Genomic DNA, 18671 nt, shown 5'->3' with positions numbered 1-18671 from the left:
TTCTCCCTGAATTTTCTCCGCCCCATCCCTTCATCTAAGCCTCAGCTTTTCAACAAATCTCCGAGATCGTAAGTGTCGAAGAAGTCTGACACTCCCTCGCTGTCCTCCAGGCTCCAGAGGTAGTCATCGTGGTCCAAAGGTGGAGAAAAACTGACAAAGGGGGTGTTGGGGTCTGAAGTGAAGGAGGTGCCAGGAAGCTGGTCCTCGGTTATCTGAAGCAGGCTCGGGGGCAAACCCAGCAGACCCTCTACGTCAAGCAGAGAGGACGTGGAGGTCACAGCTGAGGAGGCGGCTGGAGCTGCTGCGGAAATGTTGGCTGTGTTGAAGAAAGCGTTGGGAATTAATTTTGTGCTAAGGGCACTGCATTAAAAAAACATTTAGAGAGGTGGTGTACTGCTACACTTTTCTTTTTAGCTTCCTAAATTGGAATAGTTTTTACATCTTTTATCCTCATACAAGTTCTATTTTTATTCTACTCTTGTGCACATACTCCCTGAGTTTGTTGTTTTTTATGCTTTCAGCTGAGGGGTTAAATAATGAAAAAGTTAAAGGAACAGTTCAAGATTTTTTTGCAGAATGCAAAACAAAATACAACAACCAAACAAGCAAAACTAAAGCAGATTAAATAACATGCCATTTGTTTAATTTGTCACCGATTTATCATGGCATCGCATGAAACCGCCAAAAAGAAGTGTGACCTTTCTGCTTTAATGGTGCTATTTGATCTTTGGACTGGCTCCAGCTGAAGAGGTGCAATTCATTTTTAATGTTCTGGAAGCCTTGGGATAAAATCACTTTGTAAAACTTGTAAAACTAAATTAATGCTAGTTGCAAAACTAGATGCAGTCTATGACTAGTGCACGGGTACGATCAAAGTAAGGGTAGCTCAAATAAAGGTGGTATTCTGTTCAAAACTCAAAGCTTACAGTCAACAGGTTCCTCTTTGACGCTGTAACTCGGTGGTCCTATTGGGGTTGCAGCGGGAGGGTCTTGCGTTTGAGGGAATTCCTTTTTGGGAGTGACAACGCTCTTAACAGGACTAGCTTCTTCAAGACCCTCATCAGGACATAGGTAGACTTCTATGGGACCATTTCTACTCTTTAAATAGATCTGCAAAGACCCCTGCTGTAAGGAAACAAGAGAAGAAGCAATTATTTATCAAAACAATCTGACATCAGGACAAATGCACAATTTAAAGGAAGGAGGGGTTAAGGGGACAAACTGAAACATAAACCAAATCTCACCCCTGCTGTGTCTGGCACCTCAAGCTTGGTCTCTGCAGGGGCTTTAACAGCAATGACTGTCTGGTCTTGAAGGCTGCCGATGGAGCGGATGTCTTGATACGTCACATAGCCCAATGTGGATCATGAGGTTAAGGGTAACAACAGTGGAATTTAAATACACGTGCGTGTGTGCTTGTCTTTTTTTCTCTTTTATTATTTTTTGGCTATATCTGGCAAGATATTAGTAGGAATCTGATAGTAAAGTAGGGAAAGACGAACGCCCCTGCTGCCTTTTAGCATATGCGTTACCTACTCAACCAAGCAAGCTACAGCGGAACATGCCAACAAGCGGAAACGGAGATCATGAAAGAATGACGTGGATAACCACGGTGCTCTATGTAAAGGATATCTCTGACTCTCTTTATATTCAGTGAGTTGTTTGAGCTGTGTGGTGCTGGACTGAATCTGTTCATCCAGAGATCTCTCTGCTCTCTCTAGGTCTCCAAGCTCTTTCCTCAGGGCACGGGCCTTCTCCCCTCCACCCGCTCCACCTTCAAACACGTCTCCAACCCTGGAGAAACACACACATACACACAATAAACACGTCTATGAATAATAAAAGTCTGTAACAGTCAAAACAACTCCACACGTTTAGGTAGTGTCTACAACTGGCACTGCAATGTCTGCTGACTGCCACTAGGGGGCAGACAAGCGAGTACCAGTATGAAGTTTTTCTTCCTTTTAATACTTCATGAAGAATAAAAGCAATGGAGACATTTTTAGAATGCAATCAAAGCCCAGTATAAATAGACTCAAAAACAATCGGTAGGTTTTTTGCAAATGTCTATACATCTATCTTTTTTACTAATTAGTCCAGAAATTGTGCAGCATAAAAACACTACTTTGTAAATCATTATAAAATCTAGAGTAAATATGTTATAAAAGCAAACTTTTATAAGATATTAATATCTTGTCTCAGCTGTTTGACACGAGCAAAAAGAACCAAGCTGCATTGCACTATGTTACACAGCTTTGTTAATAAGGCCAAATTGCTGCTGTCAACAGTCCTGCCCATGCTTTGCCCAACATTATTGTGAAAGTCTGTAAGGAACCCTAAATGCCAAGGCTTCACTTAACAGTTACGCAGTCCCTGGTTTGCTTCTGTGAGCTACACGCAGTTGATAAACCTCCCACTATTCCTGCTACTTAACCTTCTTCTGCATTTCTACTTACAGCCACTGGATGTTGTTTTTTGACTTCTTCCTGATAAGCTGGACTCCCTCTAGAACATTGGTGATGTCATAAATGCGTCTTTTCTGGACCTCCAGGACCTCAGTGGCCCAGTTCAGATCAAGGACTCCATCAGGAGACTCAGCAATGAGACCCACAAATTTCTTGGTCAGCAGGCCCAATGACGTGTCGTACCGCGTCCGCTCACCCGGAGATTTTGGAGCTGCGAGGAAACACACAGAAAAGTAGCGCATAAGACTAGAAATGTGCTTGAGTTACACAACTCTGATTTTTACTAATTCATTCAAGTGTTTTATTTGGCTGATGAGCTGGCGGAGAGATCACTGATTCAAATATTTACTGTATTAGTCATACAAGCTGTTGACAACAGTGAAACATGAAAACAGTTATTGGAATGTGTCAACTAGATTTATTTCTGCCTTTATGTTTTACTTTCTATGTTTGATATCATGTTCGAAATTACAAATAATCCTCCAAACAGCAATATTTCTTCCTCGCACGGAAAATATGAAAATAAGAGCTATGGGTACGGTATTGTAAACCAGAAACAGCATCTGTCTCCGATGACTGTGTCTTCATATTGCTTTAATCTGCTACAGGTTTAATAATCAGTCTTGATTAGTTGGACGTCTCTGCTCCTCTGCATCAAAGAGCAAGTTTAGGTGGTTTAGGCAGCTCCAGCTGGTGGGAATCTTTGTGTAAGACTCGGGGCACATCGGAGATTATGGCCCTCTGTTGTCTTGGGAACACTAAAGTATTCTCCCGGAATACTGTGAAAGAGGTCCTGGCATCTCTGCTTACTGTGCTCTCCCCGTGACTCAATGACATATAACCACACTGGTGATAGAAAATGGATCAATAGGTCTGATAATGTTAGTAATAACATATTCTCAGGGCTCCTTAATTCCAGAGAATTGTCCATCAAACAATCATAAGACATTGCAATTTCATAACTGAGAGACACGGCAGACCGCACATTCCTCCCTGATCCGTCATTCCCGCTGAGCTGTGAGATTTGAGATGTCGTTGGGAAGGAGGCGCTAGCTTGTGTATTCTAGGAAAAGAATGTCAACAAGCCAGTTTATGATACTGGCTCTCTACTCCTGGCTACACCATTGCTTTTTTTTTTTTTTTTATCTGTTATGTGTAAAGCTGTACGCAACTGAGCTGCTGGTACCGCACTCTGTGCTCATATGGGTGAACTTCGCAGAAAGTGAGGAAACTATTGCGGAATACTTCAGCAGTAGTCTTCCTGCCATGTCAGTTTGACCCATAGCAAACATGTGTTTGCTCACAACCCAAAGGTTCAGGACGCAATCAGGCTGAGGTCGTGTCATGCGAACCTGGCATTACCCACCCTGCCTGGGTTCAGATTAATGCTAAAGAGTACCGTACAATCAACTTCTTTTCATTGTTTGCTCTTATTCTTTTCTTTTAATGTTGAACTGCTTCTTCCCTTTGCACAGTACAAAAAATATTTTCCACCCACTGATGTGTACCACACCACACCAACTTTATTCATAGAGCACTTTCAACACCGTCACAGCAGACACGAAGGGCTGTACACAAACACAACAAAAGATGTACAGTCTACTCACTCCTTGGGCTTGGTATCCGTGCTGCAATGCTGCATTTTCCTTTTGGCGTACGAAACTCTGGCAGATACAGAGGGTCTTCTAAATCCAGCTTCCTCTTGGCCTAAAGGGAAGACGTTTATCAAAGATTAACAAAAAGATGCAAATGTTACAAAGCAGGTGTGACTTACAGCTCTACTACTTCCTCTGTATTAACTGCTGTTTCACTACATAAGAAAATATAAAGGGTGTATAAGACTGAAATCCTTCCAATCCCAGTGTAGGCTGAACAAAAGCACATTATGGAAGTGTTTAACTCATCCTACTGACTTTAAATAATGGCTAGTTAAAAAGCTGAAAGAATCAAATAGTTTGTAGGGCAAGTCCAGACCTTTTGTAGAACAGTAGCATGAATGCTAGACGGCTAAACAGGGGCTTGTTTAAAAGTACCGTGTCGTAAATGTGCCAACAACCCTCAAGTGCAGGAACAAAGCACCCCCCACACGCACACTTTCCCAAGCACTTCAACAGGGGCTGATTTTGTTTGTCTGCAGTCAACAGAAGCGGGAGGTCTATAGGCCCGACTCGTTGCCTGCCATACGTCAGGAAGTCCCTGGAATCACTCAATGACCTCTCCTCCCCCCTCTCAACCCTCTTCCTTCTGTGCTTAGCACACAGGCTCCTCACAGAGACACACGCGCGCACACAAGCAGAACATTATCTGACCGTAACAGCGATGCATCATACAATCAAAAGCACATGAACAACCTTTGTAACCCAATATAAAATCTTCAAATGACCATTGCTTTTTTTTCCCGCCATCCACTGGCCTACTTAGCTGAAGTGAAAGCGCTACTCTCTTAAGGATTAGGAAATTACCACCACGCCCCACGTGCAGATATGCTGTCATCATCAAAAGTTCACGGTGGACGAGAACGTTTGCTGTCAGTTGGAAATCCAACAACTGCCCACACAAAAACACAATGACTGAGCTAGTGAGGCAATTTCACCTCAGCACACTCTGGCTGCTGGGTAATTTGTAGTGCATGGCTAGATCTCACAAACTCCTTTCACCGTGTCTCCTCACGAATAATCCCTTTTGCCACGACGGCGTACATGCGGCCAGTGAACTGTTTTAGTTAACAGGTTTAGGGAAATTGCTTTTTCGGAGACGGGAAAAGCAGGGAGTTCACGTTACCGCGTGTGGATGTGCCTACGCATGTGCGAGTAAAGGGATAATGAAGGCTGCCATTGTCCCCCAGTGTTCTCCCTAACACGTCCACCTGTTGACTCGTGACATCTGGAGCAGCCCCGTGCTGTTGGCAGGCTAGATTTTAATCCCTAAAACACACAGTCAGGCATACAGAGACACCCGCAACAGGACGGTGAACAGCTACCGAAGAACAAAATGCTCACTGTTGCCTCTAAAACGACCTCTTGCACGATTCAAACTTTGAGTTTTCATTGGTCGATGGTCGTGAAAGTCGCTATCAAACACTTGGAGTCGCAGAAAGGAAGCAGATGATACCAGTTGGACTGCCTACAGCCGTGACAGCTGTGGTTTAACCAGAGAAAAACTGCCACAGCTTTCCATTGACTCAGTGTCCCAGCACAAAGAAAAAAACGTCGCATTTTTTGACCAAATAAGGCTGAAGACTTCTCATTTCTATGACTTAAAACGAGCAGGTCAACGTGTGTCAAGTCAAACTTTTTAATGCACGTGTACAATTTGAGTCATAGCCTGATGCATGATGACTTGTAAGAATGGAACCAGCGGTTTCCCCCTGCAGCTGTACATCAGAGTGAGGGCTTGGGTGCTCCTTCATTTGCATGAGTGCTTTCTCTGGTGATTCAACCATATTACACAAACCCAAAGTCATTTAGAGGAAAGACCTTTTATTTTTTAAATTCCTCACTTAACAGACTAACAGACCACTGAAAGAAGAAGTGCAGCTATTGAGAAATGGTTACATTTTACAGAAAGCGCACAGGTATGCCGCCTAGCACACATCACTTTTAAGGTGTTAGAACACAACATTGTGAAAATCTGAATCCAAAAGCTTTCACACCCTAAAACTAGCTCTCGCATACGTATGGTGCAGCTATAAGGGACGATGGGAGAGGCCCGAGTCAGCTGCCCTCCTTATTAGCACGTTATCTCAAAGACTGGCAGTATCACGCCACTCACGTTTGCTATAACCTCACCCTGCCTGATTGCCCAGTTACGCCCATCTACTGCACGTGGCCCCTTCTGTTTGCTGTATATTCTTTGGCCGGTTCCCGCCGTCTCTGCTGCTGTGCTGTAAACTCCACGCATGTAATCATAATCACGTGAAGGGCTTCTGCAGTCGGGCCTCTCCTCAAACAAACAGATCTTGCTAGTCAGGCTGCACCAGACTTAGATTCCATCCAGGCAAAGGGCAAGTTTCAGTATGCCTACAGGTACCTACCGCTCTGTACCGAGCCCCTTCACTACCACACCCTTGGACATAAAGGAAAAACAAAAGTTGCCCTACAACAGCCTCTTAAGCGGTTAAACAGAGGTGTGGATCCGTCCCCACTGTGGCTTGCCTGCCTGATGAGGGTAAGCTGCTTTGAAATGCAAAACTCCCCCTATAGAGAGCATCGCCCTGTAGGGCTGGTATTTGCCTGAAGCTGGGGTTAAATGGAAAACACACCAACAAAACAGATAATAGAGAGAATGCATACAGTTGGTACTGTGTCCAATATCCCACCAAAGCATTAGCCTGAATGGGTTGTTAACCCTAGGGGCTCAAAAAAGGTCAAACCAGAGCTGAAGGTCGGTTGCAGGAGACGTTTGTGTTCCTAAAAATTACCAAAGGAGAAAGACTAAGGCATTAGCTGACATCCGTAATCACTCAGTTGTGGTGGATTGTGCGCATTCCATGAAACTCCGAGTACGTCACATAAGCAGGGAATAAATGGGACATTGTTCCTGGTGAATATTATGGAGATGCATCCTGTTGCCATACCGCTGTTTGACTGTACTGAACTTTGCCTAAACTGACAAATTCATTCATCCGCAGTCCAATAAGAGAAAAGGGCTTCCCTGGACTTTGGCTGTAGGTCTGAATACTGTAACACATTTACATCCCTATCGAGCTGAAAGGAAGCAGAGACAACAGTTTATCAACAGTTTACACACCCTGGTTAAAATTCACATGCCAATAGCTGATACGTTGCCTTTTTCTAGAGTTGGTAAGATTAATAAGTAAAGACTGGATCTCTGCAGCTGAAGTTTACTAAAATCAGTCAAATATTAACCTTTTTTTTTTTTTTTTGTAGGTAGGTGCCTACAAAAGTGTGTGACTTTGTATGTGCTTAGATTGTTTGTACTTAAAATAAATAAATGCTAAGCTTTAGAATCTGGTTTCCCAGTCAAAGTTTAAAAAAAGGAAAGCTTAAAGAAAAAAGCTGTGGTTATAATGTTGTATAGGTTGAAGGAAGTGAGCTGTAAGTACATGAAAAGGCCACACTTCCTGCAAACAGAGAAGTCATGACTGAACATGCACTGAAACAGCTGTGTCAGCAACACATTATTATCTTCAGCTTCTTTACTGTCGTCAATAAAACTTCATAATATCATCACATCAAATGTATCCTGCAAGATAGCTACCACCAGCCATCGCAACACATACAAGAGCAACTCAAATGTCGTGACGTTTAGTCATTCAAACCCAATCATAATGATAATGACATCCTTGTGTCAAAATCATAAATATATATTAGTGCAACAAAACTAACGTATAATAGAAGGAATACGCTCAGACATCATTAAAGCCCACTGTACCACTTATTTCTAGACACGGGAATCAAATCACTTAAAATGATAAGTTTAAAAACAGAAACTTTAAGGTGGGTTCACTCCCTTTGATTAAGTTTACCCAAATTACTGAAGTGATCCAGAGGAAGTTTCTTAATCAGAGAGCTTTTTGAAACCTCATCCGTATTTTCAACCGTGCCGTCACTTCTGTCAACCCGAACTAGGCTCCTGTTTTTCTGGTAAATTGAAACGTGCACCTGTGACAATGTGCAACAACTGAAAATATTCAAATCCCTTGAAAACAGAAGTTACCGTGGTCACAGTGTGCATGCACAAAAACACAGGCGACATGACTGCGTACACGGGGGTCGTGTCATAAAGCCTACTGAACCACATCAAATCCAGTATGGACCACTTATATGGCCAAACTTTAAGGTTGGATTTCAAGGGGAAAACCAGGTTATCAAGCGTGAATGCACGTAATATTTCTAGAAACCAACAATGCATACACACTTTGACAGCAGTTAGGTTCACATTGGCACATGATATGCCAGGTGGTACCCTATTTCTCACTTTACTTATATCCATCTAATCCTCTTGAAGGGCCTATTAGGGCTGGGGATTTGACATGAGATTTGAAAACCCTGTACGCACTCTAACCCCTTTAGCGTTACTGCAATTCATTAAATCTAAAAAAAGACTCCGGGGCTGACGAGTCAGCTGGAATAAAGACACCAAATACAACAAACAACAACAGGTGTGGAGCACTAAAAAGCTGCTGAGTGTCATCCAATCTTCTCAGATCAGGATTTTCAAATAATCTTCAGCATTCGAGTTTAAAATGAACGACATTACTTAACATCATTAAAGCCAACTGTGTATGTGTTTTACAAAACAGGTTAATCCTTTACTTATTGGTGATGCTTTAGGGCTTCTGATAGTAATACTTTCACACTCCAGAAAATACACCTGTTCTGTGGTTATGACCTCTGACCTATGCTTCCTTCCCACAGTCCAACACAGACCCTGTTTTGACATAATGGGAAGTGAGGGTGGAGCATCTGTTGTGTGTGTTATCTCCCATTACAAGTGTTGGGAAGCTATGAATTTGCCTTAAGTGTCTTTCCTCCAGCTTGGTCGAGCCCCTGCATTGTTTGCTTGTATTAAAAAAAAAAAAAACTAGCTCTGCTGCACCAAGGAGGGGGAAACACTCGTTATTTGGGCACAAGAGAGTGGGGCCTCTCTCTAAGCACCCCCACTGGCTCATCAAAACCATCAAACACAGAACAAGGCGTCTGGCCTTGTCTTAGCTACAGCTGGACTGCGGGAGAAGATGTCACACAGCCTGGCATGGATAAGCAAAAAAAAAAAGAAAGAGAGAAGACACCAGTCATGCACATCAGCAGAAGCAGCCACAGTGGCCCCTCTGTGGCTTATCACGTCAAAACATATCTGAATGCACCCTTCTCAAACATGCATAGCAATGAAAAAAGTTAAATATTCCTCCCCCGGACATATGCATATCATTCGCTGGATATTAAACAGTAAGGAAACACGACCCCAGGCTTGTATTTGTGTGATTATTTACCGGCAGTCGCCCGGAGGATGATCTGATGGGTTTAACCTCGGGTCCATGGGGGGTTGAATACAGGCTGTTGGCTCTTTGTTCGGCCACGCTGGTGTTGCAGATCTGGGTGAAATATCCGGCCGGTACCGTGTTCATCTGCGGACTGGACAGTCCGGTGAGGAAGAAGTCGGTCTTCACTCCACCGGTGGACAAAAGCTTCATCTTCTGCTGAGAGCAAGGCAGCCCCACTGCCTGCCGAGCCGATGCCGGCGAGACGCCTTTAGGCATCCGCATCATTTTCCTGAGTAGACTAAATTTAACCGGACCGGTGAGGCGAAGGCAGAAGTGTGCCTGTACTTGAGCACACTGAATCGCTCAGCAAGCTTCGCTTACTGCGGGACCTCTATGAATATATTAACTGCCAATACTGTAACACACACAAACAAAACAAAAGCAACTTTCACAGCGTAAACTGCCGAATTAGCTGCAAGCCGCATGAATTACACATGCAGTACAGGCTTATATGTTATAATGTGACGTTTATCCTTAGTACATTTAACAGGCTGGTCGGTGTTGTTATCCTTTGTCCTGTAACAGTGTAGAGGAAACTTGCCTTACCAGTTATAAAGAATAGCTTCCTGAATAAATAAACTATTTCAAACGTCCAGAACTTTAAAGCTTAACTCTCCAAGGCTTCCAGGTCTCACTGAGATCCGGTTCCAGCTGGAGATTAACAAATGATTGTGACTCCCTCTGGTGCTGAATCCGACCCAGTATGCCACTCCTGTCCGTCCACCTCAGAGCTCCTCTCTCCATACAAGGGGGCAAGAGATGGGGCAGAGCAGTCTTTTTACCGCCAAACTTCATCCCGCGAAATTCGGATCTCCCGCGGCTGAAAGCCGCTTCTGATTGGCTCATGACACGTTCAGCTTGTCTAATTTGCATAAAACAGTTGTACGGGGATGGGAGTGATCTGCTTAAAGGGACAGGAGCACACATCAAGACATGGTGTTCTTTCATTGCCAGGCTGGATATGGAGACAATGACCAGCCCAGACTTTATAATCACACGTTAGAGGCGCATTATTGTTGTTGGAGCACTTTTTATTACCTTTTTAACTCCACTTGTAACCACTTACTTGCATTTTACAGCATCCCAGTTCAGTTCCTTGACAGTCAAAGATTACAAAAACGGTTAAACATTAACTTCATATGTTTATATGAAATTTGCAGTGTTTTAAAATGAAGTCTGATTCTGCAAACGGCGCAATCATGTACAGTATGTTCAAATAGTGCCAAATTGCTCTCTGGGTAATCAGGACATAATAAAATATGTGTATTAGAAATCAGGGCAAGAAAGGATTGGAAAGTTTTTTTCACAATTTTTATTTTTTAAATATAATTAAATATACACTGTATGTTTTTTGTAAACAATAAAGACAATTTTGCTTTATTGTATTCCATGTGATCAAAGTGTATTGTTCTCTGTTACAAGGAGGTTTATAGATGATAATTGGATTCACTCAGTACCACTCCTGCTTATTGGCTCAGAGGAGGTATTGAAAGAAAACACCCCCTCCCCCATTAGCAGCAACCAAACTCAAGCCATATGACTTGACCCCCTTGGCCAAGACAAAGTAGACTCTCCACCAAAGCAGCCCCATTGTCCGGCGTCAATCTGAACTGCATTTTGAATGAAATAATCAAAGTTGAAAGTGGTTTGAATGCACAACAAAAATGATTGTTTGTTGTGCATCTGTGCCTTTAAAAAACCGAGGGTGAAGAAAAAGGCTGACACAGTTGCCTCCTTATTACACTGGATTAGAGATCAGGAGATAATTCTTAATTGTCAGATGAAAGAAATTTGCTTTGTTACTGCACTGGATGCCCACAGAGTGCAACGTATATTATCCCCACCCTCATGTTTCTTCCTCTTTCACACAAAATCCTGCACAATTTGTAGGTGTTCTTGCATAACTAGCAATACTGGAAATTTAGATTCATGTTTCATCCCAACTGCATGACATGCAACATCTCACAGTATTCTAGTGATGTACATTTTGTACTTTTAACTTTGTTGTTTGTTTCTTTTGTTTTTTTAAATCACTAGTGATGTTTCTCTCTGTCACATCAAAATTTGTGATGTTTCAAAATGTGTTCAGTGTATCAAACTGTGAATTTGTTTTATGAAACTCACGTGGAGTTAAATGAGTGTTGGGACAGTTACACATTTATTGTAGCTTTGCTGCCTACACCCCCAAATGGCTGTGCTATTTATAGCCATTTGTATACAGAGTCCTCTATTTTCAGTAACGGCGCAAGTGATGACTGAAGTAGAACCAGAAAACATCACTAAATGCTGTTTTTCCTCCCTTGAGACACTCTGCTAGGCCTTTACTGCAGAAATGTCAGCTGCTGCTTGTTTATGGGTCTTTCTGCATTTGTTTTTGTACTTAGTGAACTAAGTGCATGCTAGATGGGGTTGCCAGTCAGGTGACCAACTTAGCCCTTGATATCTCATTGTCTTGAGAAAATCTTGGGTACCTTTTGCTGTATGCTTTTGGGTCATCATTCATCTGTTTTGCAGCATCTGACTGAATCTGAGCAGAGAGTATAGTAATGCACATTTCAGAATTCATGCTGCTTATATCGGCATTCATACAATCGATAAACACTAGTGATCTAGTTCCACTTAGAGCCATACACCAAGCAGGCATAACAATATGACCACTGACAGGTGAAGTCAATAACACTGGTTATCTCCTCATCATTACACCTGTTTTTGAGTGGGATATTTTAAGAAGCAAGTGAACATTTTTGTCCGCAAAGCTGACAAAAACAGGAAATATGGGCAAAGATTAAAGCAAGCTTGACGAGGGCTAAATTGTGAAGGCTAGAACTCCAAAATTGCAGCTCTTGTGGGGTGTTCCTGTTCTGCAGTGATCAGTATCTTTTAAAAGTGGTCCAAGGAAGGAACAGTGGTAAACCAGTGACAGGGTCATGGGCAGCTAAGGCTCACCGAAGCATGTGGGGACTGAAGATCTGTGTGATCCAATCCAACAGACGAGCTACTGTAGCTCAAACTGTTGAAAAAGTTGATGCTGGTTCTGATAGAAAGGTGTCAGACAGGGGGCTCTTGCTGACCTGTGTCCACTACCGAAAGCATCAACAATGGTCAAGTGCGCATCAGAACTGGAGGAGAAAATTGCCTCATCTGATGAAGCATGTTTTCTTTTACATCACATGGATAGCCCACTACGTGGTGTCACTCACCTGGCACAACAGCGAGCACCAAGATCCACTACAGGAAGAAGCCAAGTCAGTGGAGGTAGTGTGAGGTTTTGGGGAACATTCTGCTGGGAAAACTTGGGTTCTGCCATCATGTGGATGTTATTTTGACACGTACCAAATACCTAAGCATTGTTACAGACATGTACACCCTTTGATGGAAATTATATTTTCTGATGGGTGTGGCCTCTTTCAGCAGGATAATGCGCCCTGCCACAAAGCAAAAATGGTTCCCCAGATCTCAATCCAATCAAGCATCTGTGAGATATGCTGAACAAACAAGTCCAATCCACGGAGGCCCCACCTCACAACTTACAGGGCTTAAAGGATCTGTTGCTAACATCTTAGTGCCAGTTATCACAGCACATCTTTAGGGGTCTAGTGGAGTCCATGCCTCCATGGATCAGGGCTATTTTGGCAGCAAAAAGGATGGTCAACAGAATATCAGGCAGGCAGTCATAATGTTATGCCTAATTGTTGTACATGCTCATCCCATAACATCCCCTCTACCATGTTTGGCAATGTGGTATGCTTCTGGTCATGGGTGGCTGCAGCTGAAGTTGAGCAGATTGCCTACTCGGAAAGTCAGTGCTTCGATCCCAGACTACTCCACTCTGTATCGAAGTATCCTCGGGTGAGAACCCCCGCTGTGTCAATCAACGTTAGAGCAAATGTTCGTGGTGCTTAGGTATACAGAAAAAAAGCCCTTGTAATAATGTGTTTGATTGGGTGAATGACAGTAAAAAGTGTTTTGAGTGCTCCAAGTAGAAAAGCATGATATAATACCAGTTTATTTATCACCATCGTGAGCCATTCCTTTCTTTCTCCATGCTTTTCTCTTCCCATCATTCTGGTACAAGTTAATCTTGGTTTCATCTGTCCAACATTTTTTCCCCCCAGAACTGTACAAACTCTTTGAGCTGTTTCCTGGCAAAGACTAATCTCTCCTCATTGTTCTGGAGGGACACCAGTAGTTAGTTATAAACCCTCTGTATTTAATAACAGACCTTGAGAGTGATACACCCACCTGTTTGAGAATGTTTTCAACGATGTCTTCAGTGTTTTCTGAACAAAGAAGGTTATCCTATAATCATGCACTAGTTCAGTCTTTTGGGAATTTCTATGTTATTGAGCCTGTCAGGGTATTCATTATTTTTAAGAATATCCTAGACTACTGATTTGCACCTTTCACCAGCAAGTTCAACAATTGGAATCCACTCCAGATTTTTCACCTTCTGAATTTGTCACAAAATAAGAAGAGAACTGGGCTTACTTGGCCATGAGACAGCTTGTCAGTCATTTGTCTACTGTGCTGCTGTAAAGAAGAAAAATCATTTTCAAATTCTTGTGCAATCCTACATTTTGAGGTTGGCTGCTTCATTTTGACACTGAAAGCAACAGTTCTTGATGTCAGGAGGTTCCATCCTCATCCAACAGCCCCATCTAGTGTGGACTGGCAGCTGGTCTTCATGTTGTTTGCTGCTTGCAATAGTCTTCTTCATTACTTAACCAGATTAACATACATGATTAATGTTTAACATTGGTGTTAAAGAATAAGTACAAAAAAGTTTGACATGTTTTTATTGGTTATTTGTCTGTAGGTTTTTCTTGTTGGCAATCTTTCAGCTGGCACTGGTTAATATGTGCATAAATTTGGTTATACTGGTGGAAAATACTGGTTTGATATTTACCTGGTGTGTATCCTAATGGGTAGGAGAGCCAATTTATATCCCAAGTGACTATTTTGATGACAAGATTGTGTCCTACTTGTGTTTTCTCCCAATGTTTTGAGTCCCAAGACTTCCTAAGTGCTTTTTAAAGGTTCTAGGCAGCACCTAGTGATCGAAGAGGGGAATGAATAGCCATAATAGTTTTATTGTAGATTTTAGGTGGTAGGCCAAGTGGGAAAATATTTCATAATAATAGTTGTAATTATTTTTACAGTATTGATTTGATGTTAAGAAACATTATTAGAAAAGATTTGTGTGCAGTTTATTATTTTACTTTAGCATGTATGCCTCCTATGGCTTGAGACCCAATTAGCAGCAGTTAATTGGGTTAACTGCTGCCAGTTAACATCCTGCTGGAACCAGGTCCCACCACTGGCTACGTGGTTTTATTTTTTGTAATGTTTTGGCTTTTATTTTTTATTTTTTAACTTTGGTGAACGGTGAACAAACACGTGGGTGGTCTGCACCTCATCTCTACCACAAGCCTCCTATTTTAAGCCACCTGCTATGAGCCATCCTAACACTGTTATTTTAAAATGCATTCCTTTATTGATTCCTTTATTATCGTTCAGCACTACATCACTGATATATTGCTGAACAAAATTGTATGCACAGAGAAAAACAAGAATGTCACAATAAAAACAAGACAGGGTTTAAAAAGACTGTCGTTCAGTAAAAGAAAACAAAATGAAGAAAAATAATATATACAAAATAGAATCTACAGCTGAGGTGTGCTCAGCTATTGCACTGTATCTACGTATTATCTATTTATTATGACGCATACTGTCCACTTATTAGTCTGATAGCAGTTAAGCTGCCATGTAACCTTGTTGTCCTGAACTTCAGGCTGTGGTGTTGTTATTATTAATAATAACGTACACGAGCATTTTAAAAGTATATAACATATATAATATTAAATATGAAATCCATATAGGTAGTAATAATTGTATTTTGTATCACAAAATATTCTCCACCGTGATAACTTCCTACGGCGAGAAAAGCCAATAACGCATTTGCACCACTAGATGGCGTTGCTATTTCATTATTAGCTGTACGAGGAAGGTTAGAATTGGGTCATCATGTTTAACTCTTCTCCCTTGTTGTTTTGTTGTTGTTAGCTTTCTTCTATTTTCAGATAAATAAATAAATAAATAAATAAATAAAAACAAACAAAGAAAGAAAAGTGCAAAAGTACAAAACTTCCGTTCAGTGTAACTATTGTTCTAGACAGATACCGGTAGTGTGTGTCAACATCTAATTCCTGAAATTCCACACAGATCCAAGCGTTTGTTCAGCTTTTGGAAATCAGTTGTCTACAGTCATACTTCCCATGCATTGTTTCACTCTCTAATTAATATGATTCCATAAGGAAAGCTTCTCTGTAAAAACCATGGAAACATCTTCCTATCTTCTTTTTAAAAAATTGTATAATGCTACCTCAAGAGTGGTAGCTTTAGCTTTCTAGGTAGGCAGCATACCTCTATACACTGGTGTCATGAAGGTGACATTTTAACAGGATTTATGAATGATCAGATGCACAGTTTTACAATCACATAACATCCTCTCTCTTTTACACCATTTAGGAAATTCAATCGCTATGAACTGGTTTCTTTGGAAAAATAGAAACACTGAGAGGAAACTCCCTTTGTTTGATTTCCAACCACTCAACCTCAAGATTCATCTAAATACATCCTGTTGTATCAGCATTTCACTGTCATCCAAAGCCAGAAAGTCACGTCAGCATCCCCATCGTCTTCAGAAGAATACGACTAGTTCAAACTCATTCATTTTTCTAGACCAAACACACCACACCAGGAAAACGGTTTCACATTCTTCTTCTTTTTTTTAATTTCATTACATAAAAACATACATGTACATACAAAGCAAACTTTATAATAAAGAGTTTATGAAACTCACAGCACATTGTCTGTAGAAATAACACAATCCCTACAAACATTTACAATTGACTCTAGTATAGAGTTCTGATTATACCTAAGACACGCAAACTCCCAATCCCCCCCAAAAAACAAAAGAAAAAGAAACATCCATATTGATTCACATTTCACACCCCCAGCAGATATGTACACCTTCTTAAGAAGTTTGATTAGTTCTCAAGATTATTAGAAAACATGTGTTTTGCTTTTGGGGAAGGGGGAGGGGGGGTGATAATTGTGTGAGGTGATATGAGACTTGGATACAAAGTTCAGGTTGTGTGTCCACAAAAACTTTTGTTTGGAATGCAATACAAAAAGAAAAGAAAAGAAGAACAATTCCTCCGACTATCTATAAGGAATCCCAGGTTGTTGTTTTTTTAAGAGGAAGGCATAAAAAGCTGGTAGCTTTCACTTTCCAATCCTGGCTTCTACTTTGGTGTGTTGATTTGTCTGTCCAGGGGCCAAAGAATGAGTCTCTGTTTTCTTGCTCATGCAATACTGTTGATCCCCACTCATCTAGGAAACAGTCCACTTTTTCTCTTTCTTTCTTCAAGCCCTCCTCCTCCTTCTTCTTCTCCTTCTCTCCCAAATACCTATCCCACCCTTTCTGCCCCTCTTGTCCTCTTGCCCGGAGTGAAGTGGAGACATGTGTTTCCCTGCACCTGCGTGGAGAGAAAGGAAGAAAAGTGAAGTCAGATCTCTCCCTCTCACCCTCCCTCTCTCCCTCCCTGCAGAGGGGAGCAGACAGACTGGCGCCTAGCATGGAACTTTCATTAACCCCAGGCAGATAGCAATGAATCCACTACACAATCACTGGCCTGTCTAATTGGCGAGCATAATGAAAGTGGAGGAGTGAAGACTTTCACTTTTAAGCATATCAGTACTTACATTATTCTCTCTGGCATTTATAGATTTATTTGAACTTAAGTAAAAAGGAGTAATTCAAGATATGATGATTTGCTTCAGGGAACATTTGCCTCATATATATATAAATTAGGAATATATACGTACCATAACATGCCATCTCCATCTTAATGGCACAACCGCCCTTCTTCTTTGGAGAAATTGCGACTAATGTCCGCAGTCTGAATGGAGAGGACAGAGAAGAGAAGCAAGTTTCAGCAGCTGGCAATAACAGAAGTATATTCTAATAAATGCCTGAGCAGAGGTGTGACATCGCAGAGCACCATCTGCTGCTGTGTGACTGCGGTCTACAGCAGAACAGCAGCGCGATGCGCGCACGTACGCATGCGAACAAACTTTGGAAAATTCACAGCGCACGGCCTTGAACTTTAAATGACTCTGCAGTCCAGATTCATGCAGTGCAAATAACCAGCAGGCAAATTCCTGCCAGTGATCGTGACGAATGACTGAGGATGTCGGAAAGCGAACCAGCATCAGCCCGCATCTCCCCTCACCTTTATTGACAAAACCATCTCCGGCGTGGCCGTGTCCTCTGCTTCCAGCGCGATCTGCAGGTCGAAGATGTAGTCAATAACGTGTTGCAGGATCTCCACCTGGCTGACCGACTTGTTCTGCGGGATGCTCGGAACCAGCTCCTTCAGCTTGGAGTAGCAGTCGTTCATGTCGCACAGGGCGCTCACCGGCTCATCCAGACAGGAGTGTTTATTCCGGCTGATGGCGAGGCTCTGCTCCGAAATGCAGCACACGGCCTTGTAGCAGCTCCTCACCGAGCGGACGGGACTGATGGCTTTCATGGTGAAAACGCAGGTGAAACTAGAGCGATTCACTCGGCTTGTAAGATTTCCTGCTGAGGTCTTTTCGATCAGTGTCCTGAACAGCTACAGTGCAGTGACAGCGGCGTACACTTTGGTTTTTATAAGGCACACGCTTGCAGACGCCCCCTTTCTCGTGATTGGCCAATGTAAAGAATAAACCTAATCCCATTGGCTGATACGGAATTGGGGAAGCGTTTGGAAGGTATGAGGAAATAAGGTAGGGATGCCTGAAGGGAATTGTCAATCGATTTTTTAAGCTATCGTTTTCTGATATTGCTCTTTATTTTAAACAGATGAAAGGTTTTAAAGTAGGTCACTTTGAAGAATACCGTGTAAATGAGGGCTTCTATTACCTATGGGGTTCTGCCTTGTGAATAATAGCAAGGAACGTGGTTTAGAGTTGGACTTTTACTTCTTTCATCACACTTTGTTATCCGTGATCACTGGACCTTCAGGAAATGTGTCTATGTCCAGCCCCTGGAAACACCTCTCTCACAGGCTTCTGAATCGCTTCAGCACATCAGTACGGCCCTACAAAAAGGCTCTATATTAAATCTTATGAACTTCCACATTTTTGGACAC

General features: G+C 42.1%; 2 protein-coding genes across 3 annotated transcripts; both read right to left on the bottom strand.

The window, feature by feature from the left end:
• e2f2 (E2F transcription factor 2) lies at positions 1-10239 on the bottom strand. Of its 2 annotated transcripts, none has more exons than XM_040042542.1 (7): positions 9421-10239; positions 4073-4172; positions 2457-2676; positions 1633-1794; positions 1245-1359; positions 927-1125; positions 1-316 (listed from the first exon to the last, which is right to left on the bottom strand). In XM_040042542.1, exons 1-7 carry the CDS (start codon positions 9694-9696, stop codon positions 42-44), a joined length of 1347 nt encoding a protein of 448 aa, XP_039898476.1. In that variant the 5' UTR covers positions 9697-10239; the 3' UTR covers positions 1-41. The 2 variants fall into 2 exon arrangements, with proteins under 2 accessions (XP_039898476.1, XP_039898478.1); XM_040042544.1 differs by having other exon boundaries at positions 927-1122.
• Positions 10240-16234: 5995 nt separating this feature from the next.
• Positions 16235-18180, bottom strand: id3 (inhibitor of DNA binding 3). Its single transcript, XM_040042487.1, has 3 exons — positions 17769-18180; positions 17362-17435; positions 16235-17012 (listed from the first exon to the last, which is right to left on the bottom strand). Exons 1-2 carry the CDS (start codon positions 18066-18068, stop codon positions 17382-17384), a joined length of 354 nt encoding a protein of 117 aa, XP_039898421.1. The 5' UTR covers positions 18069-18180; the 3' UTR covers positions 16235-17012; positions 17362-17381.
• Between the last annotated feature and the right edge of the window lie 491 nt (positions 18181-18671).

Source organism: Simochromis diagramma, unplaced genomic scaffold, assembly GCF_900408965.1.
Source record: "Simochromis diagramma unplaced genomic scaffold, fSimDia1.1 OVJJ01000304.1, whole genome shotgun sequence".
NCBI lineage: Eukaryota > Metazoa > Chordata > Actinopteri > Cichliformes > Cichlidae > Simochromis > Simochromis diagramma.
This window is presented reverse-complemented; position numbering and strand designations above follow the sequence as displayed.